Source organism: Oncorhynchus gorbuscha, linkage group LG06, assembly GCF_021184085.1.
Source record: "Oncorhynchus gorbuscha isolate QuinsamMale2020 ecotype Even-year linkage group LG06, OgorEven_v1.0, whole genome shotgun sequence".
In the NCBI taxonomy this organism is placed as follows: Eukaryota; Metazoa; Chordata; class Actinopteri; order Salmoniformes; family Salmonidae; genus Oncorhynchus; species Oncorhynchus gorbuscha.
The window spans coordinates 92,984,793-93,012,691 of record NC_060178.1 but is presented as its reverse complement, the minus strand read 5'-3'; the positions used below and the strand labels follow the sequence as shown (position 1 = coordinate 93,012,691).

Genomic DNA, 27,899 nt, shown 5'->3' with positions numbered 1-27,899 from the left:
TGCATGGGGACAGGGGGTAACCCTTACCCCACACAGACACAGTGACCACAGTAAGCCCTAAACATTAGAGGGCTTTAAACAACACTTCACATAAACATATCTAGAGATTTTCATGCTCCTTTTTATATGTAAATGACATATCAACATATTTCTAAACAAAACTGTTATCTCTTGGAATATAACTATATATTCTTGAATTACATAGCAATTTTAAAAATGTATCATCTAAAATATAAATCAGTGCTATTGAATCACATGATTATTAGTGATTGGTCTCAGTTTTCTAGTTATTAGTGTTATTTTAGAGTCTGTAAACGTAAGGGGCGGGAATTTAACAAACAGGGCGTGGCTTCACACCCAGAATGAAAGGGGTGTGTCTGCAGGCTGCTGATGGGGGCCAAAGGGCTCCCGTGAGCTTCTTTGCCAAGGGAGAGGAGCAGAGAGTGAGATGGGACACTCTTCTCATAGCACTGTAGACTTTGGACAAGTTGACATTGACACTGTTCAAAATATTTTCTCTAGACTACAGTTATGAAGTGGATGGTCAAACAAAAAGGACTTTGACATTGTTATTTTTGGAAATATTAATGCATTTTTTAAAGTGCGTAATGGCACGACTTCACCATGAACTATGTTTTTTATGGGTAACATTATAAAGAAAGACTAAGCCTAATCTTGATTTTATAGCGCATTGAATTTAAAAGGCATGTTTCCTGCGTGTTACCCTCCAGCTCAGTATAGCGCCTCATGGGATGTAACAAATGGAAAGCTGGGTTCAACTGTGGACACCTGAAGGCACAGTCCAAACTTTCCGTCTTCTTTGCCATGATCATCATTTTCACGTACTTATGTTATTGTTTCACTGGGTACTGCGACTCCCTACCTATAACTGTATACGACCAACATACTTTTATCAACAACATCCTGCAAAAGGAAGGACTGGAGTATTCACCTCACCAACTGTCCGACGCGCACAAGAACAGTTCTCCCGGCTCGTTTGTTCGCGAGCTCCCCGGTGTTGACAGTGTTGACACACTCTTGCAGGGCAATGATAACGAACTGCGACCTGATAACAATATCTCTACAGCCAATAACTTCGGGAGTAAAACGTTTCCTCAAGCAATCATCATCGGAGTAAAGAAAGGAGGCACGCGCGCACTACTGGAGTTTCTGCGCATTCACCCGGATGTCAGAGCAGTGGGCGCCGAACCCCACTTCTTCGACAGGTTCTATGATAAAGGACTGGAATGGTACAGGTGAGCCAGTGCTGTTTTGAATTTCACTGTAATGTTTTTCTTTACAGGAGCACTGAAAACATCAACGTGAACATGGCCAAAAGATGGAAAGATATATGATTTTCTATCATAAATAGCCTAATGTTTCGTTTGGATTATTCAATACGGATTGCCTGCTACCCAGGTAAAATCATAGTATTACAATCACTGTGACATAGGGGCTTGCTTGGTAAATACATTTTTTTCTTCAAATAAAGTAATTCATCTCACAATGACAAAGTATCAAATATTGTGTGAAACTGCATGTCATCACAGGCACCAAAAGACAACAGACTCAGAAAGACATATGTGGATTTACTATATATCAGGTGTGGCCTACATGGGAAATTCCATGGTTACACAGTTACATAGAAGACTCAGATTTTTCACTTTGAAATATATTCCAAACAAAAACCATTTATTTAAAAGTTTAACAAACCATACAATTTATACCATACATAAAAAAATACATTTATTTACATTTATTTTGGTAACTAGTGTTTGTCATTGATCACCTCTCCTGAGCAGGCTCCTATCCTCCTCCACCTCCTCGTCCCTTCCTACAGTGTCACCTCATTAATATCGCCCAATGCCAATAAGGATCCTCTCTGAGAGCCCCTTGGTGTGACAGGGCATTCAGTCCCCTGCCAAAGAAATGCTGTTTTTTGATGTGATGTGCTGCGGTTCTAAGTCTCTGTCCCTGTGTGTCCCCCCGGGGACCCCTCACTGTCACCCATATCACCTGGTTGGGCAGGTGAACACATAGAGATTTGACACAGAGCCAATGAGAGGGAGAAATCAATACAGTCTGTTAATTCATATTGCAGATGTTGGGTATAAACGTCAATAGCAGCAATGGAGGGATGAAGGTCTCTCCCATCACAACTCTCTAAACTCTCAAAGCATATGCAGATTTTTTTTACTAAAGAAAGTAAGATCACACAGAAAAATGTCTTTAATGATGTATGGCAGGTAGCCTAGTAGTTAAGAGCATTGGACTAGCAACCAAAAAGCTGCTGGTTTGAATCCCCGAGCCAACTAGTTGAAGAAAACAAAAATCTGTTTCTGTGTCCTTGAGCATGGCGCTTAACTCTAATTGCTCTGGATAAGAATTACTCAAATGTAAATGTACTCTTTCCAATCGTTGACAATGTAGCCTGTAATCTTCTGCAAGTTACCTGCATGTACTGTCTTTCACTGTCCTATAATTTCATTTGTGAGGCCAGGCAGTTGAGCCTACAGTATGACACTACAACAGTTACAGGTCTTTGATGGTGTTGAGAGACCAGTGACCTTTTAACACTGTCCCAGCGCTTTGTTGCAGCTGCACGGCAGCTCTCTAGTCTCTCTTCTGTCTCATAAATGTGTGATGAAATGGTTTTAGTCTTTCCTAATCTGACGACAGGTCTTGTCAGCACTGTGTGGATTGGCCTGATGTAATGACAGCTCGAGCATAAGCTCGGACAACTCAGGGACATGGAGATTCGGACCCTGTCACGGTTCAACATCACATTATGGAGTACCAGCCAGTCAGCGTAGGGTAAAGTTGCCCAAAGCCAAGGCTTTGATCTAAAGTCAGTGTTGGGTCTTTTTCTCTAATGTTTTAGGTTGGGATTGGGGGATGGAAGCTGATCCTTTTTATTGTGATTTTTTTATTGGTTCTTATCTAAGGAGAAGTGTGTAGCGCTGTGCTGGAGTAATGAAAATGGTGTCAAAGCACCCCGATCAGCCAGCCTCCCATCATCACCTGCTCCCTCTGCTCTCCTCTCACCTCCTTCCGCTCTTCTCTCACTCCCGCCTCCCTTCTCCCTAAACTCTGCGTCACTCGGGCACTGCATCTCAGTGCTAGAGGCGTCACTACAGACACCCTGGTTCGAATCCATGCTGTATCACAACAGGCTGTGATTGGGAGTCCCCTAGGGCGGTACACAATTGGCCCAGTGTCGTCCGGGTTTGGCCCGGTGCAGGCCGTCATTGTAAATAAGAATTTGTTCTTAACTGACATGCCTAGTTAAATATATATATATTTTTAATCTCACCTCCCTCATCTCTTCTCTCACTCCCTCCTCTCTTCTCTCACTCCCTCCTCTCTTCTCTCACTCCCTCCCCTCTTCTCTCACTCCCTCCTCTCTTCTCTCACCTCCATCCTCTCTTCTCTCTCCATCTCTCTTCTCTCCTCCCTCTTCTCTCTCCTCCTCCTCTCTTCTCTCACCTCCATCCTCTCTTCTCTCACTCCTCCCTCTCTCTCTTCTCTCACTCCATCCCTCTCTCTCTCACTCCATCCTCTCTTCTCTCACTCCATCCCCTCTTCTCTCTCCTCTTCTCTCTCCTCCTCTCTTCTCTCACTCCATCCTCTCTCCTCCTCCCCTCTCTTCTCTCCTCCTCCTCTCTTCTCTCACCTCCATCCTCTCTTCTCTCACTCCATCCCCTCTTCTCTCACTCCCTCCTCTCTCCTCTCACTCCCTCCTCTCTCCTCTCACTCCATCCTCTCTTCTCTCACTCCATCCCCTCTTCTCTCACTCCCTCCTCTCTTCTCTGACTCCCTCCTCCCTCCTCTCTCCTCTCACTCCATCCTCTCTTCTCTCACTCCATCCCCTCTTCTCTCACTCCCTCCTCTCTTCTCTCACTCCATCCTCTCTTCTCTCACTCCATCCCCTCTTCTCTCACTCCATCCCCTCTTCTCTCACTCCCTCCCCTCTTCTCTCACTCATCCTCTGTTCTCTCACTCCCTCCTCTCTTCTCTCACTCCCTCCTCTCTTCTCTCACTCCCTCCTCTCTTCTCTCACTCCATCCTCTCTTCTCTCACTCCCTCCTCTCTTCTCTCACTCCCTCCCCTCTTCTCTCACTCCCTCCTCTCTTCTCTCACTCCCTCCCCTCTTCTCTCACTCCATCCTCTCTTCTCTCACTCCATCCCCTCTTCTCTCACTCCATCCCCTCTTCTCTCACTCCATCCTCTCTTCTCTCACTCCATCCCCTCTTCTCTCACTCCCTCCTCTCTTCTCTCACTCCATCCTCTCTTCTCTCACTCCATCCCCCTCTCACTCCATCTCTCTTCTCTCACTCCCTCCCCTCTTCTCTGACTCCATCCTCTCTTCTCTCCTCCTCCTCTCTTCTCTCACTCCATCCTCTCTTCTCTCACTCCCCCTCTCTTCTCTCTCCCTCTCTCTTCTCTCACTCCATCCTCTCTTCTCTCTCACTCCTCTCTTCTCTCACTCCCTCCTCTCTTCTCTCACTCCATCCTCTCTTCTCTCACTCCATCCTCTCTTCTCTCACTCCATCCTCTCTTCTCTCACTCCATCCCCTCTTCTCTCACTCCATCCTCTCTTCTCTCACTCCCTCCCTCTTCTCTCACTCCCTCCCTCTTCTCTCACTCCCTCCTCTCTTCTCTCACTCCCTCCCCTCTTCTCTCACTCCATCCTCTCTTCTCTCACTCCATCCCCTCTTCTCTCACTCCATCCCCTCTTCTCTCACTCCCTCCCCTCTTCTCTCACTCATCCTCTGTTCTCTCACTCCCTCCTCTCTTCTCTCACTCCCTCCTCTCTTCTCTCACTCGCTCCTCTCTTCTCTCACTCCATCCTCTCTTCTCTCACTCCCTCCTCTCTTCTCTCACTCCCTCCCCTCTTCTCTCACTCCCTCCTCTCTTCTCTCACTCCATCCTCTCTTCTCTCACTCCCTCCCCTCTTCTCTCACCTCCATCCTCTCTTCTCTCACTCCCTCCTCTCTTCTCTCACTCCATCCTCTCTACACTCACTCCATCCTCTCTTCTCTCACTCCATCCTCTCTTCTCTCACTCACTCCTCTCTTCTCTCACTCCATCCTCTCTTCTCTCACTCCATCCTCTCTTCTCTCACTCACTCCTCTCTTCTCTCACCCCCGTCCACTCTTCTCTCCTGTGTTTGAAAGGCGTTGTATCATCATTGATGGGGTCTTTGATTTTGACCAGGGTATTACACAGGGTATTATAATGTCTTGTGTAATGATGTTTGTATCTACACGGTACTATACTAGTAACTGATATGAAACTGAAAATGTCCCCTGTCAATCATTGGTTTATGTGTGCAACTGAGGTATAACATTCTGGTTACCAAAGCAGTTATAGAGTACCTCTGTGGCGTAAGGGCAACTTTATAAAATGTTGCTATTCACATTGCCATAAAGTGAAACCTATCCATTTATATCTGGACTGGATTCACTCCAGGCACCGTTTAAGAATGGATTTAGACTGGACTGGAAATTGTCACTTAAACATTTTATACTTTGACAGAGCTCTTAACTTCAACATATTATTACACTGCTTTGTGTTGGGAATTGAACACTGTCCTCTGTCTTCAGTTGGTACCCAAATAAAACACATGGCCATGTTAAAAGGAAGCGTTTGGCAAATTGTTTTAGAAGAAATGTTTATATGTGGGGAAAAACACTCAATGCATTTGGAAATGGTAATGTGGCTTTGTGGGAGAGAACAGAACTACTCTTTCTGTGTGTGACTGTGTGTGTGTTTCCACTGTGTGTGTGTGACTGTGTGTGTGTGTTTCTATTGCATATGTGCATGTAGCCTAAGCTTTACCCGATGAGATCCAGTCCCGTGTCTATCTCCCTCTCCCCATTCTCCTCTGCCATCCACCATTAAACCTATCCACAACTTTTCATTACACCATAAATAGCCAATAGATATAAATGTAATTTCCCATATTGATCAGTTAAATAGGGTTTCCTATTGATTCAGCTCCTGGCACCTTTATCAGGGCACTGCAGGGGAGGTTCATTAACCGCTGAATATTCAATCTTGTTGACAAGGTGTTGTTGGCCCGTCAACCAGCGACATTTATACCCTGCACACATGGTTACACCTAGAATGTATTTATGCTGCAGTGAAATTCTAGTTAAGTCTGTGAAACGTGTGGTGATTGGGGGGACAGGGTTCTTCAGAAGTATATTTTCTTTCATAATTCAGTGTAGCATTGGTCACAGTATCCAGACTGGAATGACCGGCTCTTATTTCCTGCAAGTCTTTTTTTACCAATCACAAGGGATTCCACTGTGGAATTCGGAGGCATATGTCGAAGGTTTGGAAATGGAGTGTTAGAGACAGAGAGAGTGTTCTTTGACCCAACTAAAAGTTTTTGGAAGGGCCTTTCATGGTTCCAAGTAGGAAGCATGGAAGTGATTGTCTTTGAAATAATCAAATGTATAGAATCGGACTGAACAAAGGAGACCTTTGTTTGAATGTCCACTGGTCGTCTTGTCGTGGTGTCATTATGCAGAATGAGAGCAATGAGAAACATTCTCTGCTGTGACCATTGACAATCATAAATGCTGCCTCCTTAACTTTTCAGAAATAAGATTTATCTCAGGCTATGGCGGCGTACGATCAAGGAAAGTTCTAGAATATATGCATGGCATGCTTTCAAGCAACCAAAGGAATTCCTTCAAGATTGATATCAATATGCAAAATGAAATGGGGAAAATGTAACTGAATAATCGAACATGACTTGATAAATTGGTTTGGGGACGGGTATGGATTTTCAATCTTGAAAAAAACCCATCGTCCAACTCAGTCATCAATATTTTGACAGCTCATAATTGGCCGACCTTTCACCTTCAGTATGGCATGCACTATCCAATCAGATGATAGTTAATGAAATAACTGGAGATGTGAAAATGATAACTAGATGAGTATTTAGAATTGGACAGATGGAAATGTAATTGGACTTCCTTTCCAACCCTATAGCGTGACAGAACAAGGGACTGACTATTACGAATCAATGTCTTCGATAGCCAGATGCCTAATTACATCTGAACATGACTATTTAACTAACAGATCGTCAATTAATAGAAGTGTTAAAGTATAAACTGGGTTCCCTATACTGTTTACCAGTGCTGCATTCACACATACTATAGCTAGGAACATTACTGTTGAATTTATAAACTCAGTGTGACAAAAAGGTCTGCTAGTTATGTTTGAACTAGCAGATGTAGACTTCTCTGATGCTCTTTTACTATAACAATGTAAAACCAATCCAGAGATTTTCACTGCCACAATATCGACCCTTTTCTACCTTCTCTCCCCTCATAACAAATCCATTTGAAGCAGATGGAGCAGCAGAACAGTGACAGTATTTATCCAGTAGGCTGGATTCCTCTCAGCCTGCAGGTCTCTAACATGACTCCCAGGTTATGGGGATTGATCAGGGATCATGTTTGGTGGAGTGGAAAAAAATGATTCCCCACTCAGTCCCTCCCGACCTCCTCCTCTCATGTCCCTGTCACAGCAAGATGGATGGCACAGCTATAACAACCTCACATGGCACTACACCTCTCTGTAATCACAATACACACCCAGTCAACACTGATAAACAGAAATGTCTTGTTTTCTGCAAGGCTGTGATTATCGAATAGTGGACTAATGAAATTCTAGTTATCAGAGATTGTAGTAGTGGTTGTAGCGACTGTAGGATAGAAGTGTGAATGTTGACAAGGACACTTTGTTTTTGCACTGACTTTAAGTTGACCTCTACCCCCATCACCCAGCCTACCATCTTCTGTCTAGAGAGGCTACTGGATCATTGACAGCTTAGTGTGTGTTTGTTGTCTCAGCCATTAAACCATCTCTGTTTAATGACTGGCTGGCTGGCTGGCTGGCTGGCTGGCTGGCTGGCTGGCTGGCTGGCTGGCTGGCTGGCTGGCTGGCTGGCTGGGTAAGAGAGAGTAATGGTCCTTTGTAGCTCAGTTGGTAGAGCATAGTGCTTGTAACACCAGGGTAGTGGATTTGATTCCTGGGACCACCCAAATGTAAACTGTATGCACACATGACTGTAAGTCCCTTTGGATAAAAGCATCTGCTAATTTGCATAGATATATTACATATATAAGAAGGAAGGGTGAGGTGGAGAGAATGTGAGAACAACTTTTTTATTTTAAACCTTCTTAGGAAAAATGTTATGGGTTGTCTTTAATAGCGTAACAGGAATTGGTTACTGGTGCGGTGGTTCTGTTTAATTGTGAGGAAATGTGCCTGATTAAAAGGAGAACTCTGCCTGGAGGAGATCTCTGGAAGAAATTGTCTGCGGAATGTGAACATTATCTGAGAAGTTCACAATGAGAAATCAGAAGAAACAAATTGCTCTCTTTGTTGTACTGTGTATTTTAGAGACATGCTCTCTCTCTCTCTCTCTCTCTCTCTCTCTCTCTCTCTCTCTCTCTCTCTCTCTCTCTCTCTCTCTCTCTCGCACACACACACACACACACACACACACACACACACACACACACACACACACACACACACACACACACACACACACACACACACACACACACACACACACACACACACACACACACACACACACACACACACACACACACACACACACACACACACACACCACTTACTGGGTGTGGATCGGTCCCCTAAATGTCAAACACTACAGTCCCTGCAGTCCCTGTGTTCTGCCGGCAATAATCCCCATTCCTCAATTAAAACAAGTCAAGGATGGGCTGACAACCACAAGGAGTGGGACATTTTAACAGTTTAGGAAGTGGTTTTTCACTGCAGTTCAGTATTGAGTCTTCTCATTGGTCTCGAGTTGGGTAGATGCCAGATGGCCAATGGTTGGAGCCCATATTGAGTCCATTAGAGAGTTCCGAGGTGTACTTGTAAGTTTTATTCATTTGGAAAAGCTAGCTAATTAATGGAAACATGTGGGCGTTTTAGCACAGTAGCAGACCCTGAGCAGAGAACACTTTAGCATTATGTAAAGTATAAGACGATAATGTTTAACTTTGGTTCAAAAGGGAAGAGGCTGCTTTTATAAAGTTGTCAAAAAAACAGTATCATAAGAAGCCCTTCAGATTGCACAGTAATATATCAAGGCTGGAGTGCATTTCTGATACTGGTGTTTCTGCTTTTCCATAAAGGTAGTTGTTAGTAAGAATAACTACAGTGCAGTGCATGATTTCATACTGAAACCCTCGGAATAATTTAACCTAATGAAGTTACTAGAGCCCCCATAGTCAACTGGTGGACGGCCGTCCAGATGCGGACCCAGAACAAGGTAAAACACCTTTGGGGGGGAACTCGGGGGGGTTTCGACCCCTGGTATCATCTGAACACACAATTTTGTAGAATTGCAGGGAATGAGCTTTAAAACAGCAAAAATTCTCTGCCTCATGCAAAATTTGTAAAATTGCAGGAAATTAGCTTTAAGACTGCAAAATGTTCTCTCTGCCAACAAGAGAGGTGTTAACAGTTTGGGGTCAAATGGGTTGCGAGGTGGGGGTTGATATTACGCCGAAAAATAACAATATCCATTCGGACCTTTGCCACCTAGGAAATTTGTGTGACCGGACCTTCTCAAATAGTACTTGAGAACCCCTGGCTCGTTTTACAGTGTTATCAATTACATCACTGGGGTCAGGCTGAGGGAGGAAGGAAGTGACCCTCCAGTAATCTGTCCATCTCTCTCTTCCTCCTCCTCTTGTCTGTTCATCGGTTCATCTCAGGGTGGGGGCCCCCGGCCACTGGTCACCCACGGATAAATCCTTACAGCCAACAGCTAACCCACTGTGGGCCACGCAGTAACACAGTGGAACACACAGTCTGATTTTCCCATTCGATAAGACAGAGGCGGGCAGTCAAAGGGGGGCAGACAGAGGGAGGGAGACAGAGGGGGTCAGACAGAGGGAGGGAGACAGAGGGGGTGGATGAAGGGGGCAGGCAGTTGGGGGCAGACAGAGGGAGGGAGACAGGGCAGACAGAGGGTGGCAGACAGGGGGAAAGACAGAGGGGGCAGATAGTGGGAGGCAGACAGGGGGGAGGGGCAGACAGAGGGGTGTAGACAAAGGGAGGCAGACATAGGGGGACATACAGTGGGAGGCAGACAGAGGGGGCAGACAGAGGGGGGCAGACAGAGGGAGGCAGACAGAGGGGGGGCAGACACTTTTCTCTGTCTTTCACTCTCTCATATATATATAGTATACTCTCCCATCTCTTGCTCTCTCCGAAAAAAAAGTATTATCTCCCCAACTCTCTCTCTCTCTCTCTCTATCTTTTTAATTCTAGAGTTGGAATGTCAGGCTTCATCCTGCAGTCGTTAGTCTTGAGTCTTGAGCTGTTCTCCCTCTCTCCCCTCTCTCTCTCTGTTTCTCTACACTCTCTACACTCTTGGTTTCAGGTAGAACCATTTTGGGTTCTGTGTAGATCCCTCCGTGGAAAGGGTTCTACATGGAACTCAAAATGATTTTACCTTGAACCAAAAGGGTTCTACCTGAAACTATTAAGTGTTCGTCCAAGGGTTCTCCTATGGGGACAGCGAAGAACCATTTTAGTTTTTTTCTAAGAGTGTACATGCACACAGACTCTGTTATTACCTCTCATGAGGAAGCTGTGAGGCTGCTACTCACCCTGTCTTCTCAACGTTGCCTGCTGTAGTAATCTCTGTATTAGTTGTCATGTTCACTTTCCCCCCTGGTAGACACATTCCTTAGGTCTTTCTTGCTGACCTACCTCACTGATCTACACCTCCTCAACAAATAGAACTCTCCGTCTCACCATTTCCTGCTGTGTGTGTAGTCAGCCTTGGTGTGCACTGAATTAGGTTCTACTATGCAATGCTACTGTACCACACACACACACACACACACACACACACACACACACACACACACACACACACACACACACACACACACACACACACACACACACACACACACACACACACACACACACACACACACACACACACACACACACACACACACACACACACACACACACACACACACAGTACTTTAATTGGGCTCTTTTTGGTTGCTAACATGCATTGGTCAAAAACTAAGTCACATTGTCAAAACTCTTCACACAGTCGGCGAAACAGAAGTGTATGTGGCCCAAACTGTGAATCATTTTTCATTGCTTTCACACAAAAAGCATTCAATGACCACATTCTCTGAAATCCATGATCTCTTTTCTCATTCATGCTCCACCACCTGCTAAACTATATATTTGCAGCACATGTTTTCAAATGCTAAAACACTGTTTCCAAAACTGTTGAAAACACATTCAAAACAAAATGATGGCAAATGTTGTACATTTCTACAGTAACCAGATTGAAACACAGAAAATCTCAGCACAATATTTAATCATTCCAAACACAGCTAATTGCGATTTCAGCTGAAAGCCAACCCAAGTGTCCTGTTTTTAGTCTCGTTACCAAAACAATCAAAAGAGGACGGCTTCGGAAGGATTTAGTTTGGAAACATAGATCAAGGAAGACAGGTTGGTGGGGAAAGAAGAGTGACAGGGAGCGAGAGGGAGAATGCGTGGAGGACAAAGGAGAGGAAGCCCAAGAGTGCTGGTCACTGATGAGATAAGGGCCACAATGATTGACCATGTTGTAAACCATAGTCTCTCTTTGAGCGAGGCCAGTTTAAGGGTGCAACCAAATTTGCAGCGTTCAACAGTTGCATCATTAGTACAAATTTTCCGACAAAACAACAGGTGAGATGTGCATCCTTCAATGATAATTGAACTACATATTACAGTACATTTCAGTATGTTCCCATTTTTACATGTACTGACATATTGAAATATATTGATTGTTTTGTGTTTTTCAGTAAGATCTAAAGGTTGCCTCCCACAGGAGGGAGAGGCAGAATATTATCAGACGCGCAGGAAATTGACATTGTTGACATGGTAATACGGTCAGCACAATGACAATTGCCAGAGTCCTAGTGTAAGGGTCCTGTGTGTAGCAGGTGTAGAGAGTCAGGCGCAGGACAGCAGATATGAGTAATCAACGTATTTACTCAAAAAGACAAATTTAACCAATCACTCACAAACACAACATGGGGGACAGAGGGTTAAATAATAAACAAGTCATTGGTTGAGTGAAGCCAGGTGTGTAAGACAAAGACAGAACAAATGGAAAATGAAAAGTGGATTGGCTAGAAAGCCGGTGACGTCGACCGCCGAACGCCGCCCGAATGAGGAGAGGGCCCGACTTCGGCGGAAGTCGTGACACCTAGAGAAACATAAAATAAGGAGGAAGCAGTTGTGCACTGTAGCCTTTGAGAGAAATGGTGAACGTGTGAAAGAACTCCGGTATCAATATGTCCAGGTAAGATGTCTGTTCAATAACTAAACAGTGTACATACACTGCTACTCATAATGTAAAGTACTGTAAAACTGTGGATTTACTGTATCTTAGAGAGTAATGGAGATGGAAGCCAGGCAAGCTGCACATACATTCATCTTTGTGGATGAAGCTCGATTCAACCTGGCAAAACCACGTCTCGGGGGAAGAAATGTGATTGGACAGAGCAACCGTGGATGTCCCAGGTCAGAGAGGAGCTAATATCACAATGTGTGCAGCACTGTCCAATGATGGTTTTCTGTTACACAAACCACTCATAGGCCCCTACAATACAGAGAGGCTCAGTTATTTTCTGGATGACCTGAATAATGGACTTGTGCCAGCGGAGGAGAGAGGGGCCAGAAACTCCCCTACCTTCGTTGTTGTGTGGAATAATGTGGCATTACACCACTCTGCTGCAGTCAGACTGGTTTGCTGCACATCCCGGGATGTCAGTACTATTCCTGCCTCCATACACCACTTTCCTAAACCCCATAGAGGAGTTTTTCTCCTTGTGGAGGTGGAAGGTTTATGACCACCATCCACATGACCAGATGTCCTTACTGGAAGCCATGAATGCGGGGTGTGGAGACACTTCTCCTGAAGACTGCCAGGGTGTGGAGACACTTCTCCTGAAGACTGCCAGGGTGTGGAGACACTTCTGAAGACTGCCAGGGTTGGATTAAACATTCAAAAACACACTTTCCAAGATGCATCGCCAGAGAAGACATAAGATGTGATGTTGATGAGAACTTGTGACCAAACGCAGGAGAGAGGGAGAACTAGACCCCTCACAGTACTGTACAATATGAGTGATTATACTATACATGTTGATGAGAACTAGAACCCTCACAGTACTGTACAGTATGAGTGATTATACTATATATGTTGATGAGAACTAGAACCCTCACAGTACTGTACAATATGAGTGTTATATTATACATGTTGATGAGAACTAGAACCCTCACAGTACTGTACAGTATGAGTGATTATACTATATATGTTGATGAGAACTAGAACCCTCACAGTACTGTACAATATGAGTGTTATACTATATATGTTGATGAGAACTAGAACCCTCACAGTACTGTACAATATGAGTGTTATACTATATATGTTGATGAGAACTAGAACCCTCACAGTACTGTACAATATGAGTGTTATACTATATATGTTGATGAGAACTAGAACCCTCACAGTACTGTACAGTATGAGTGATTATACTATACATGTTGATGAGAACTAGAACCCTCACAGTACTGTACAGTATGAGTGATTATACTATACATGTTGATGAGAACTAGAACCCGCACAGTACTGTACAGTATGAGTGATTATACTATACATGTTGATGAGAACTAGAACCCTCACAGTACTGTACAGTATGAGTGATTATACTATATATGTTGATGAGAACTAGAACCCTCACAGTACTGTACAGTATGAGTGATTATACTATATATGTTGATGAGAACTAGAACCCTCACAGTACTGTACAGTATGAGTGATTATACTATATATGTTGATGAGAACTAGAACCCTCACAGTACTGTACAGTATGAGTGATTATACTATATATGTTGATGAGAACTAGAACCCTCACAGTACTGTACAAGATGAGTGATTATACTATATATGTTGATGAGAACTAGAACCCTCACAGTACTGTACAAGATGAGTGATTATACTATATATGTTGATGAGAACTAGAACCCTCACAGTACTGTACAGTATGAGTGATTATACTATATATGTTGATGAGAACTAGAACCCTCACAGTACTGTACAGTATGAGTGATTATACTATATATGTTGATGAGAACTAGAACCCTCACAGTACTGTACAAGATGAGTGATTATACTATATATGTTGATGAGAACTAGAACCCTCACAGTACTGTACAAGATGAGTGATTATACTATATATGTTGATGAGAACTAGAACCCTCACAGTACTGTACAGTATGAGTGATTATACTATATATGTTGATGAGAACTAGAACCCTCACAGTACTGTACAAGATGAGTGATTATACTATATATGTTGATGAGAACTAGAACCCTCACAGTACTGTACAGTATGAGTGATTATACTATATATGTTGATGAGAACTAGAACCCTCACAGTACTGTACAGTATGAGTGATTATACTATACATGTTGATGAGAACTAGAACCCTCACAGTACTGTACAGTATGAGTGATTATACTCTATATGTTGATGAGAACTAGAACCCTCACACTGCTGTACAGTATGAGTGATTATACTATATATGTTGATGAGAACTAGAACCCTCACAGTGCTGTACAGTATGAGTGATTATACTATACATGTTGTTGATGTTTTTTTTTGTCATTATCACTGCAGCCCAGGAATTTCAGGAATTTGTTTTTTGTTTCAACATTTTATTTTTCACAAGTAAATGACTATATGCAAAGATACATAAAACATAAAGGCTATCGAAGCAAATTGCTGCATTTCTGATTTATTCTTGTTACATATACTTTAGTACAGTCAATAAAGTGAAAATGTGTTATTCTTATTCTATAATGAAATACTGATTTATGTGAAAAATCATTCAAACTTCAAAGAGAAAAGTTAATCATTTATGTAATGCTCCCTGTTGTTAGAGGTTTTATGACATCGTGTCAGAGTGACAATGTATGCTTTCTGAATGAGAATTGTTGCCAATGTTATGGTCGAACAAGTTTATTTTGAGACATGTATGAAGTGTTTTGGTGGTTTGAGTGAGTTTTGGAGGTGAGATTAACTGTTTGGCCAAGATGCATGTTGGTAATACAGACTGTGTGAAGAGTTTTGAAAAAGTGGCTTCAGTATTGATCGATTGTTGATCGATTGTTAGTATTGATCGATTGTTAGCAATTGAAAAAAAAAATCCTGAAGCCTTCATTCTTTCTTCCCAGTAATTACAAGCCTTTCTCTCTGCAGAGTAGCAAAGTATTGAGTCTAAAGCATGGGGCAGAGGGTTAAACTCATGATGTCACAGTGCGTTTAACCCTGCAGATGACACTGAACTTGTAGTGACAGAAATACAGTCCCCAGTGATGGGACTTGACTACAGAAAGTCTTCTCAACATTCCTGGACACTGTGTGTCCTCATAATTTACAATCTCCTGTGGAAGTATCCCTGAGAGAGGGAGAGAGAGGCTGAGCTTAAGACATCTTGCATTACAAGCATGCCCATGGTGGTCTCATCCACTGAATCAAAAGTGTCTGCCTCTGACCTCCAGGGAGGAAAGGCCCATATTCTCTCTCAGAGGGGTCTTGCAAGGGTCCCAGAGTAAAGTTACACAGATAACAGCATACATGGTCTGAGCCCTGGGACCAACAGGGTAAACACTTCCTACCCAGGGACCAACAGGGTAAACACTTCCTACCCAGGGACCAACAGGGTAAACACTTCGTACCCAGGGACCAACAGGGTAAACACTTCCTACCCAGGGACCAGCAGAGAAAATACGTCCTACCCGGGGACCAGCAGAGAAAATACGTCCTACCCAGGGACCAACAGGGTAAACACTTCCTACCCAGGGACCAGCAGAGAAAATACGTCCTACCCAGGGACCAGCAGAGAAAATACGTCCTACCCAGGGACCAACAGGGTAAACACTTCCTACCCAGGGACCAGCAGAGAAAATACATCCTACCCAGGGACCAGCAGAGAAAATACGTCCTACCCAGGGACCAACAGGGTAAACACTTCCTACCCAGGGACCAGCAGAGAAAATACGTCCTACCCGGGGACCAGCAGAGAAAATACATCCTACCCAGGGACCAACAGGGTAAACACTTCCTACCCAGGGACCAGCAGAGAAAATATGTCCTACCCGGGGACCAGCAGAGAAAATACATCCTACTCAGGGACCAGCAGAGAAAATACATCCTACCCAGGGACCAGCAGAGAAAATACATCCTACCCAGGGACCAGCAGAGAAAATACATCCTACCCGGGGACCAGCAGAGAAAATACATCCTACCCAGGGACCAGCAGAGAAAATACATCCTACCCAGGGACCAGCAGGGAAAATACGTCCTACCCAGGGACCAGCAGAGAAAATACATCCTACCCAGGGACCAGCAGAGAAAATACATCCTACCCAGGGACCAGCAGAGAAAATACGTCCTACCCAGGGACCAACAGGGTAAACACTTCCTACCCGGGGACCAGCAGAGAAAATACGTCCTACCCAGGGACCAACAGGGTAAACACTTCCTACCCGGGGACCAGCAGAGAAAATACATCCCACCCAGGTACCAGCAGAGAAAATACATCCTACCCAGGGACCAGCAGAGAAAATACATCCTACCCAGGGACCAGCAGAGAAAATACATCCTACCCGGGGACCAGCAGGGAAAATACGGGTGTGTCTATGTGTGTTCCTCTGAGAGTGAGGCCACCTTTTAAATCAACACTCCTGTCCTGTGTTTACACACATGGGCTCTTACTGTATGACCCAGTGAGGAGAGGAGAGATAACGTTGGGATGACAAATAAAAAGTTAAAAGACTGGAGCACTCAGTGTGTGAAATCAACCCTCCATTGGACCAGTTATAATGGCCACTGCGTTTACTGTACCTGAGGGGGCATTATACTATACAACACTGGCACACACACACACACGTTAATGCCCAGATGCTGTGTTTTATGAGTGAGCTTCACTCATGAAAAAGTACTACTGAATTACTACTGGTTTTACTACTTGATTGCTATTGAGATGTGTAGTAAAACAGCAGTGAGTTATGTAGTAATGAGTGATATATTGGTATGTTTCACTACTGGTAAACACTACATATTTCACTACTGGTGAATACTACATATTTCACTACGTGTGAACACTACTTATTTCACTACTGGTGAAAAACTACATTTTTCACTACTGGTGAACATTACATATTTCACTACTGGTGTACATTACATATTTCACTACTGGTGTACACTACATATTTCACTACTGGTGTACACTACATATTTCACTACTGGTGTACACTACATATTTCACTACTGGTGTACATTACATATTTCACTACTGGTGTACATTACATATTTCACTACTGGTGTACACTACATATTTCACTACTGGTGTACACTACATATTTCACTACTGGTGTACACTACATATTTCACTACTGGTGTACACTACATATTTCACTTTCATTACATATTTCACTACTGGTGTACATTACATATTTCACTATTTCACTACTGGTGTACACACATACACTATTTCACATATTTACTGGTGTACACTACATATTTCACTACTGGTGTACATTACATATTTCACTACTGGTGTACACTACATATTTCACTATTGGTGAACACTACATATTTCACTACTGGTGTACACTACACATTTCACTATTGGTGAACATCACATAGTCTGTGCAGTCTTGCACTCTACCTGTATCTGTTCAGATAGAACAGGTTAAGCCTGATGCAGAGGCAATTTATTTGGGGCTATTGTCACGCCCTGACCTTAGTTATCTATGTTTTCTTAATTATTTTGGTTAGGCCAGGGTGTGACGAGGGTGGGTATGATTGTTTTGTATTGTCTAGGGTTTTTGTATGTCTAGAGGTGTTTGTAAGTCTAGGCATATGTAGGTTTATGGTGGCCTGAATTGGTTCCCAATCAGAGGCAGCTGTTTATTGTTGTCTCTGATTGGGGATCATATTTAGATTGCCATTTCCCTTGGGTATTTGTGGGTTCTTATTCTATGTTTAGTTGCCTGTCTATACTATACATATTAGCTTCACGGTTCGTTTTGTTATTTTGTTCGCTCTGTTCAGTGTTCGCTCTTTTAATAAAGAAGAATGTACACTTATCCCGCTGCGCCTTGGTCTCCTCCCTACGACGGCCGTAACAGCTATTGCCAGTGTATATTTGGTAAATTGACTTGTTTATTTTGTATGATATGGCACTTTCACCATTTGATCTCCAAGACCTGTAAATAAATGTACACTCCTGCTGGTTTCATGCCCTTAACACTGCTACAAGGTCCCTATTTTACAATGTCATAGGCTAATCAACATATGTTGAAGACAAAATAATGAAAAGGCCTGTCTGGTTGCCTCAATAAATAGACAAAGATTTGTAGTTATAACGTTTCAGGTAAGACCCAAGTGCAGACTGCGTTGAAGTAACATTGTTTATTACAGCAACAGGAGCAGGCAAACGACAGGTCAAGGCAGGCAGAGGTTGATAATCCAGAGTAGTGGGGCAAAGGTACAGGACGGCAGGCAGGCTCAGGATCAGGGGCAGGCAGAGTGGTCAGGCAGGCAGGCAGGCTCAGGGTCAGGGGCAGGCAGAGTGGTCAGGCAGGCAGGCTCAGGGTCAGGGACAGGCAGAGTGGTCAGGCAGGCAGGGTCAGGGACAGGCAGAGTGGTCAGGCAGGCAGGCTCAGGGTCAGGTCAGGCAGAGTGGTCAGGCAGGCAGGCTCAGGTTAGGCAGAGTGGTCAGGCAGGCAGGGTCAGGGGCAGGCAGAGTGGTCAGGCAGGCAGGCTCAGGGTCAGGGGCAGGCAGAGTGGTCAGGCAGGCAGGCTCAGGGTCAGGGGCAGGCAGAGTGGTCAGGCAGGCAGGGTCAGGGACAGGCAGAGTGGTCAGGCAGGCAGGCTCAGGGTCAGGTCAGGCAGAGTGGTCAGGCAGGCAGGCAGGCTCAGGTTAGGCAGAGTGGTCGGGCATGCAAGCTCAGAGTCTGGACAGGCAGAGTGGTCAGGCAGGCAGGCTCAGAGTCTGGACAGGCAAGGGTCAAAACCAGGAGGGAAAGAAAAAGAGTGACTGGGGAAAAGCAGGAGCTGAGAAAAATGCTGGTTGACTTGACAAACAAGACGAACTGGCAACAGACAAACACATATATACACAGGTATAAACACACAGGGGATAATGGGGAAGATGGGTGTCACCTGGAGGGGGGTGGAGACAATCACAAGGACAAGTGAAACAGATCAGGGCATGACAGTAGTTGAACAAGTCATTGCATGTATAGATTTTCTTTACTTGAAAAAACGTGACTCAACTTGCTCTTATAAAGCACGACTTGGACTTGACCCGTTCTACTTGGGACTTGAACCCTTGTTTCCAACCTTTTTCATTATTTATTGCTCAGAGGGTTTTGATCAAGTCATTAAAGTACTGAAAACAAATTGGCTGCCTATTTAAAAAGATGGAGAACTATGAATGAAAGATACTGGAATTTTAGTGCTCAGGCAACTAGCACAAAAGCCAACTAGCACCAAAATAATATTGTGATATAGTCAAAACGATACAACACGATATATTGTAAAAAAGTATTCCCCCATACAGATTACTGCCGTATGCCTACTCCTCCTTATTGAATAACTACTGCCATCGGTGTCTGTAGTGTCACTGCTGATCACTACTGGATTGCTCCTGATCCTTTTCCATTCCCTAAACCTTTTGGATTACTATTGAAAACATTTACTACTGTTTGCATATTCAAAACCACTATTGACACCTTGTCTCACTACTGTGTCCCTACTATACTATTGCACATGATATTTCCTCAAGTTTCAGTGCATTCGGAAAGTATTCAGGCCCCTTGACTTTTCCCACATTTTGTTACTTTACAACCTTATTCTAAAATGGATTCAATTAAAAATGTTCCTCATCAATCTACACACAATACCCCATAATGACAAACCCGCTAGCTTTTCTGAACGCTGCGTCCCCTGCCTAGCGTAGTAGTGAATACCGAACAGCACCCTGACTCACCTAGCGTAGTAGTGACTACCGAACAGCACCCTGACTCACCTAGCGTAGTAGTGACTACCGAACAGCACACTGACTCACCTGCTGCTGCTCTTTTGACCCGATGATCACTCGGCTACACAGCTGATGCCCCCTGGACTGTTTCAATAACACTGTACCTCATTTTGTTTATCTGTTGGCCCCAGCATCAAACTCAGGTCCTGTATGTACCTACCTGACCCGCTCTGCCCATTCATCGCCATTTCCCCGTTGTTGTCTTAGCTCTCCTGATCAACACCTGTGATTGCTTTATGCCTCTCTCTAATGTCAATATGCCTTGTCTACTGCTGTCTCAGCTAGTTATTATTGTTTTATTTCACTGTAGAGCCCTCAGTCCCGCTCAAAATGCCTTAGATAGCTCTTTCGTCCCACCCCACACACATGCAGAGACCTCACCTAGGTTAACTGATGCCTCCAGAGATGAAACCTCTCTTATCGTCACTCAACGCCTAGGTTTACCTCCACTGAACTCACATCCTACCATAACCTTGTCTGTACATTATGCCTTGAATCCCTGTAGCCCCCAGTTCCACTCCTATTCCCCAGGCGCTATCATTTGTTTACTTCTGTAACCGTAAAAGCCTTGGTTTCATGCATGTTAATATCAGAAGCCTCCTCCCTAAGTTTGTTTTACTCACTGCTTTAGCACACTCTGCCAACTCTGATGTCCTAGCTGTGTATGAATCTTGGCTTAGGAAGGTCACCAAAAATTCCGAAATTTTCATCCCCGACTACAACATTTTCCACCAAGATAGAACTGCCAAAGGGGGTGGAGTTGCAATCTACCGTAGAGATAGCCTGTAGAGTTCTGTCATGCTATCCAGGTCTGTGCCCAAACAGTTCGAGCTTCTACTTTTAAAAATCCACCTTTCCAGAAATCTCTCACTATTGCCGCTTGTTATAGACCCCCCTCAGCCCCCAGCTGTGCCCTGGACACCATATGTGAATTAATTGCCCACCATTTATCTTCAGAGTTTGTACCGTTAGGTGACCTAAACTGGGATATGCTTAACACCCCGGACGTCCTACAATCTAAGCTAGATGCCCTCAATCTCACACAAGTTACCATGGAATCTACCAGGTACAACTCTAAATCCGTAAACATGGGCACCCTCATAGATATAATCCTGCCCTCTAAATACACCTCTGCTGTCTTCAGTCAGGATCTCAGTGATCATTGCCTCATTGCCTGCATCCGTAATGGGTCCGTGGTCAAACGACAACCCCTCATCACTGTCAAACGCTCTCTAAAACACTTCAGAGAGCAAACCTTTCTAATCGACCTGGCCCGGGTATCCTGGAAAGATATTGACCTCATTCCGGCAGTAGGGGATGCCTGGCTGTTCTTTAAAAGTGCTTTGCATCCTGTAGCACTAACTCCAAAAGGTTCTGGGGCACTGTAAAGTCCATGGAGAATAAGAGCACCTCCACCCAGCTGCCCACTGGAGGCTTCCTCATGAAGCCATCTATTTTATGAAGTGCACCAGTCCCTCCTGCAGCAAAGCACCCCCACAACATGATGCTGCCACCCCCGTGCTTCACGGTTGGGATGGTGTTCTTCGGGTTGCAAGCCTCACCTTTTTCCTCCAAACATAACGATGGTTGTTATGGCCAAACAGTTCTATTTTTGTTTCATCAGACCAGATTACATTTCTCCAAAAAGTTCAATCTTTTTCCCCATGTGCAGTTGCAAACTGTAGTCTGGCTTTTTTATGGCAGTTTTGGAGTAGTGAGCGGCCTTTTTTTGGAGTAGTGAGCGGGCTTTCAGCTTATGTCGATATAGGACTCGTTTTACTGTGGATATAGATACTTTTGTATCTGTTTCCTCCAGCATCTTCACAAGGTTCTTTGCTGTTGTTCTGAGATTGATTTGCACTTTTCTCACCAAAGTATGTTAATCTCTAGGAGACAGAACGCGTCTCCTTCCTGAGTGGTATGACGGCTGCGTGGTCCCATGGTGTTTATACTTGCGTACTATTGTTTGTACAGATGAACGTGGTACTTTCAGGCATTTGGAAATTGCTCCCAAGGATGAACCAGACTTGTAGAGGTCTACAATTTTTGGCGGATTTCTTTTGATTTTCCCATGATGTCAAGCAAAGAGTCACTGAGTTTGAAGGTAGGCCTTGAAATACATCCACAGGTACACCTCCAATTGTCTCAAATTATGTCAATTAGCCTATCAGAGTTTTCTAAAGCCATGACATCATTTTCTGGAATTTTCCAAGCTGTTTAAAGGCACAGTTAACTTAGTGTATGTAAACTTCTGACCCGCTAGAATTGTGATACAGTGAATTATAAATGAAATAATCTGTCTGTAATCAATTGTTACAAAAATGACTTGTGTCATGCACAAAGTAGATGTCCTAACCAAAAATATAATTTATTAACAAGAAATTTGTGGAGTTTTAATGACTCCAACGTAAGTGTCAGTCAACATAGCTACTAGAACTACCGCATGAGTAAATCCGCTACAATCATGCAGTACAGTGTATAGTCACCAAGGAGTTTAACAGTTACACTGGCGGGTCCCGGTGGCAATGTACAAAACCAAAAGTTCCATTGTTGGATAGCCATAGCCAGTTAGCTAACACAGTATCCCTCTTTGTTTGAGATGGTTGTTTGAGTAGGCTAAACTAGCTAGCTGCATTTGCTAAGAAAGTGAAAAAAAATACCAAATATCTCTCTCTCTGTGGCTTCTCCTTAATTTTTGAAGAAAAGTAATTTGTTAAAAACTGTTCAACTATTGTCTTTCACTGCACTGCAGTGCTAGCTTGCTATAGCTTATCCTTTCAGTACTATATTCCTTCTCTGATCCTCTGATTGGGCTCTGATAGGTTGGAGGATGTCTTCCGGAAGTTGTCATAATTACTGTGTAAGTCTATGGAAGGGGGTGAGTACCATAAGCCTCCTACGTTTTGTATTGAAGTCATTGAACCCAGAGGAGGATGGAAACTAGCCATCATCCGGCTACACCATGGTGCTACCCTACAGAGTGATGTTGAGGCTACTGTAGACCATTGAAAAACATTGAAATCAACTATTTGGTGACATGAATATATTTAGTAGAGTTTTATCTAAAAACGTTTTAAATGTTTCACTATTTACATGTTTCTGAAATTCACTGAGGAGGAAGGTCCTCCCCTAAGGAGCCTCCACTGATACAAACACACATTCTTATTAGCTCGCATGACGAAAAGTCGCTCTGGATAAGAGCGTCTGCTAAATGACTTAAATGTAAATGTAAATGTACATAGCTACATTTCAATATGCCTAGTACAACAAGACCATTTTGACTAGCACTCTTTTTGATGTGGTTATATAAATGGCTAAACAACAACATGAAAGTATTCATAAAACATAAAGGAAAGTTAAGCTTACAGATGGTGCCAGCATACGGGCTATGAAAGACAGGATAGCAAAGGATGGAAGATGATTACATTCAGGATTGTCAAAAACAGTAGATAGCTAACAACAACCAACTACTTCCTGTTTTGTCTTCTTCTGTGGTCGTGAAAAGACTGTGTAGTCTGGCAGTAGTGTTGTGACTACTTATTTACTGCCAACATCAAGTTGTAAAAATCTATACCTGATTACTACTGGAAGCACTACTGTTTTTCCTACTACTACACTACAAAACTCTACTTGAGTAGTGCATATACAACACATTCACCACACAATCCCTACAGGGCTCTACATAATCACTACTGCACAAATAGGTTTTGTCTAGTAATTCAGTAGTCTTTTTTTTCATGAGGGGTCACCTACTTAGAACAAAAAACAATTAAGTAAATATGATGTTTCCAGAATTAATGTGTAGCTCGTCATCTTTTCACCTTGTTTTTGAGATGACATTGACACACTCAGGTTGGTGTACATAGTTCAGTCACTACAATACGGTCGTAAACAGTAGCAAATTAACCTGAGGTCTTTTAAAATAGGGCCTAATAGAGCTGAGGGCCACCCAGACGGTGAGTACTGCAGGCTGCTGATAGCAGCAGGTCCATGGAGATAAACACACACGGGCATTCCTGCTCCAGATGCTAACAGCGCTACCGCTAGGCTAAGGTGTGATCAAAACAAACAGCAAGTCGCTTAGCTAGCCTCTGCCAACCTGGCTGCCCTTGGAAACCATACAAAGACCAACAGCATCTGATAAAGAACAAACACAACAGTTGAAGTGGTATACACTCTAGTACATAGTCTCGCTTTAATCTTGCGAGATAAGGCTGACCAGGTTAATGTGTGTGTGTGTGTGTCCCTCTCTCCCTCCCTAACCTCCCTCCCTCCTTCTCTCTCTCTAGTGTGTGGCCTCCTTTTAGCATTTGTGTTATAGCCAGAGAGACCTACAGAGTTCTGTGACTACTGGCCAGTGTTCGAGAATGTTAATATGATGTCAATGGAAGCTGGGACAGGTCCAGCATGGATCCCATTAGCCTGATTGGCCAGAATTAAACATCCACTTACTGCTGAGTACACACTACACAAACAGACTGGCACGTCTATATGGCAGGCCAAAATGATCACTGTAAAAAAAAACTAAGAGCAAAATCATCAAATGAAATAAATATTGTTATTTAATTGTAGTGGGTTGTAGTACTAGTTGTAAAGAAAAGTGTCACTTCCTTTATGTCCTTTCTATAAAGTATAGAAACGTGTCACAATGCTGTCCTATGTAACTGATCGGTCACTGTGGGAGTCGTTCAGAACAAAGAGGAAGACAGGAGAGAGAGCCTGTGGAGATGAATATGTAGAAAAGCTGGATCCCAGTGGAGATGTTGTTTTTTGATGTTTTCTGTGTCACTTGTTGACCTCTTATGTTGTAATATTAAAATCAACATGCTACAGGCCTAATTGGGGTGAGCCAAATAAATGTTTCTACATAGTTTATTTATTTAAAAAAAAATCTTTATGGAACCAGATCATATTGAGATGAATATCAAAAACCTAATACATTCATAATCTTCTTTTTGCATGGTGTATTACTTTAGTATGAGTGTTCTCTATATGCCTGATCCTCGTATCCCTTCATTTCGAAAAAAGAGGTGATCTGTTGTAAAAACATATGTCATGTTTTCAGTATTAGCCCCATGGCACATTTGTGGTGGGGGACATCAGATTTGGATCAGAGAGGAGTTTGTTCCCCACACAGCTCAGGCCAGAGCCCTGCAGTTAGAGACCAGAGAACAACCACGTCAACGACAGCCTTCAGGATGTGTCTCAAATGGCACCCTATTCCCTATATAGTGCATTAATTTTGAACATAGCCCAAATGCACTGCATAGCAAATAGGGTGCCATTTGAGACCCATCCTCAGTCTCTACCACATGGCTACGCTACAGGGGGGAACCATCCGTGGAAATTAAATGAGGGATTTTCTGAAGACTTGGAACATTCCTCCATGCTTGGATTTCTAAAACATAAACCCGTCGTGAGATTTGAATCCCCTCATTTTAAATTAAATGAAGGGAACCTTGTTTGAGGAAAGTTGGAAGGATTCCTGTTTTGTATTTTAAAATGAAACTTCTGGTGATCCACTTTAGATAGTATCCCAGCATATGGTTCCAGCTGTGAAAGGACACATTTTTGGAGACTAATAGCTGTCCTTCATCTCACAATCAGAGCCTTTACTGCCTACCTGGGTGTCAGTCTATTTCTCCTTTGTTGGCTAAAGCAGAATCAGACTGTTGCTAGTCTGTTGGGGAGTTTCTTGCAGCTTCAGTGGTATACAATACACAGTACATGGCATAGTATATTTGTCCAGGCAGCCTGGGGGAGAGCGCACTCAGCCCAGCTCCCAGCCCAGCCTCCAACAGCCTTGTGAAGGAGGAGGAAGTCCTGAGGAAATGACTTTTCACTGGTCATTATGGCCTTGTGGTTTGCCTTAAGCACCCACTCATTGACTTTCCATCTGACATTTCAGTGAGACCAGCATCGAATGTAGGTGTTTATATTGATGTAATCACAGACCTAAATCAGAGGCTCTCAAGGCTGCAGAGCATCAAAGAGACAATCAGAACACACTAATAACACAAGGAATATTAATATGTTGTCACAATTTGTAATATAGATTGGGACGCAGATCTGGTCATGTACCCCCCACCACCCTGCCTGACACCACAGGACATGGAGATCTATCTGTACCCCCCAAGCCAGGTTCCAAAGATCTTAAAGTCTGTTTCATCACATGCAGGAGGATAGGATTGAGACTGGGTACATAGAAACAAGATTTACCTCATGGGTCACAAGAAATTCCCAGAAGCTTTTGGTGGGTCCGTTTGCCAAATATTTGGGAATCACTAATCAAATCTCTCTCTCCTCTCCTCTCCTCTCCTCTCCTCTCCTCTCCTCTCCTCTCCTCTCCTCTCCTCTCAGAAACCTGATGCCTCGGACGTTGGAAAGCCAGATCACTATGGAGAAGACACCTAGCTACTTCGTCACCAAGGAGGCTCCTCGCCGTCTCTTCGCCCTGAGTCGTCACACCAAGCTGATTGTGGTGGTCAGAGACCCTGTGACCCGGGCTGTGTCCGACTACACCCAGACACTGTCGAAACAACCCGGCCTTCCGTCCTTCCAGAGCCTGACCTTCCGGAACTCAACCATGGGCCTCATCGACACCTCCTGGAGCGCCGTGCGCATCGGGATCTACGCCAAGCACCTGGAGAACTGGCTGCGCTACTTCCCCCTCTCGAAGTTCCTCTTTGTCAGCGGCGAGCGGCTGGTGACGGATCCGGCCGGGGAGATGGGCAGGGTGCAGGACTTCCTGGGGCTGAAGAGGTTGGTCACAGACAAACACTTCTACTTCAACCAGACCAAGGGTTTCCCCTGCCTGAAGAAGCCTGAGGGGAGCAGCAGGCCACGCTGTCTAGGGAAGTCTAAGGGAAGGCCTCATCCACAGATCTCACCAGAGGTGCTGCTCAGGCTCAGGGAGTTCTATAGGCCATTTAATATGAAGTTTTACCAAATGACAGGCCATGACTTTGGCTGGGACTGATGTAAATGGGATGGGATAGAGCATAGACATGGGTCTCCAGAGGATAAGACAGGCCCTGTACTGGCCACTCAACCTGATGTTTTACCAGATGACAGGTCTTCGTGACTTCGGCTGGGACTGGCGGGAACAGGCTAGAGTTGTGTTACCATTGTAACCAAACCATGGGAGAGACTGATAGTATCTTTTGGTTATAAAGAGAGGCATTAAAACTCCTTGAATAACAGATGTGATTTTTCTTGTATGATTGTTGTGTCACTGCAATGTAATACCACTTTTATATTCTGACAAAACTGCTCCATGAGCCTGACCAATCTTTTCATCTGAGAAATGAATCCCGAATATGTTAATACTATTTAAATAAGATAGACTACAATAAGCCAAGTGCATTTCCTGAATAATATTAGTAATCACAAATGATTTACTGTTGTCCCATTTTCCGGTTTTAAAATGTAATCCCAACGATGTTTAGGTGACATTTTTTTATTAAAATAAGTATATTGCTGGGATAAATGCTGGACAATGCTCTTTTTTGGGGGGGGGAATATATATTGGTTGGTTTACTCTATGTGCTGTAAAATTGCTATTATTTATGTTGCAAGAGTTATGCTATTGAACATTTCTGATATATCCTATATGTGTATCTGTGGTTTTCTGCATTGTGTTTTTGTTTCAAACCAAACTAATAAACTGTACCTCTCTGACTGTA

General features: G+C 43.7%; 1 protein-coding gene across 1 annotated transcript; it reads left to right on the top strand.

Annotated features, from left to right (window-relative positions):
• Nucleotides 1-430: 430 nt before the first annotated feature.
• Nucleotides 431-27,899, top strand: LOC124037311 (heparan sulfate glucosamine 3-O-sulfotransferase 6-like). Its single transcript, XM_046352022.1, has 2 exons — nucleotides 431-1,256; nucleotides 26,575-27,899. Exons 1-2 carry the CDS (start codon nucleotides 748-750, stop codon nucleotides 27,191-27,193), a joined length of 1,128 nt encoding a protein of 375 aa, XP_046207978.1. The 5' UTR covers nucleotides 431-747; the 3' UTR covers nucleotides 27,194-27,899.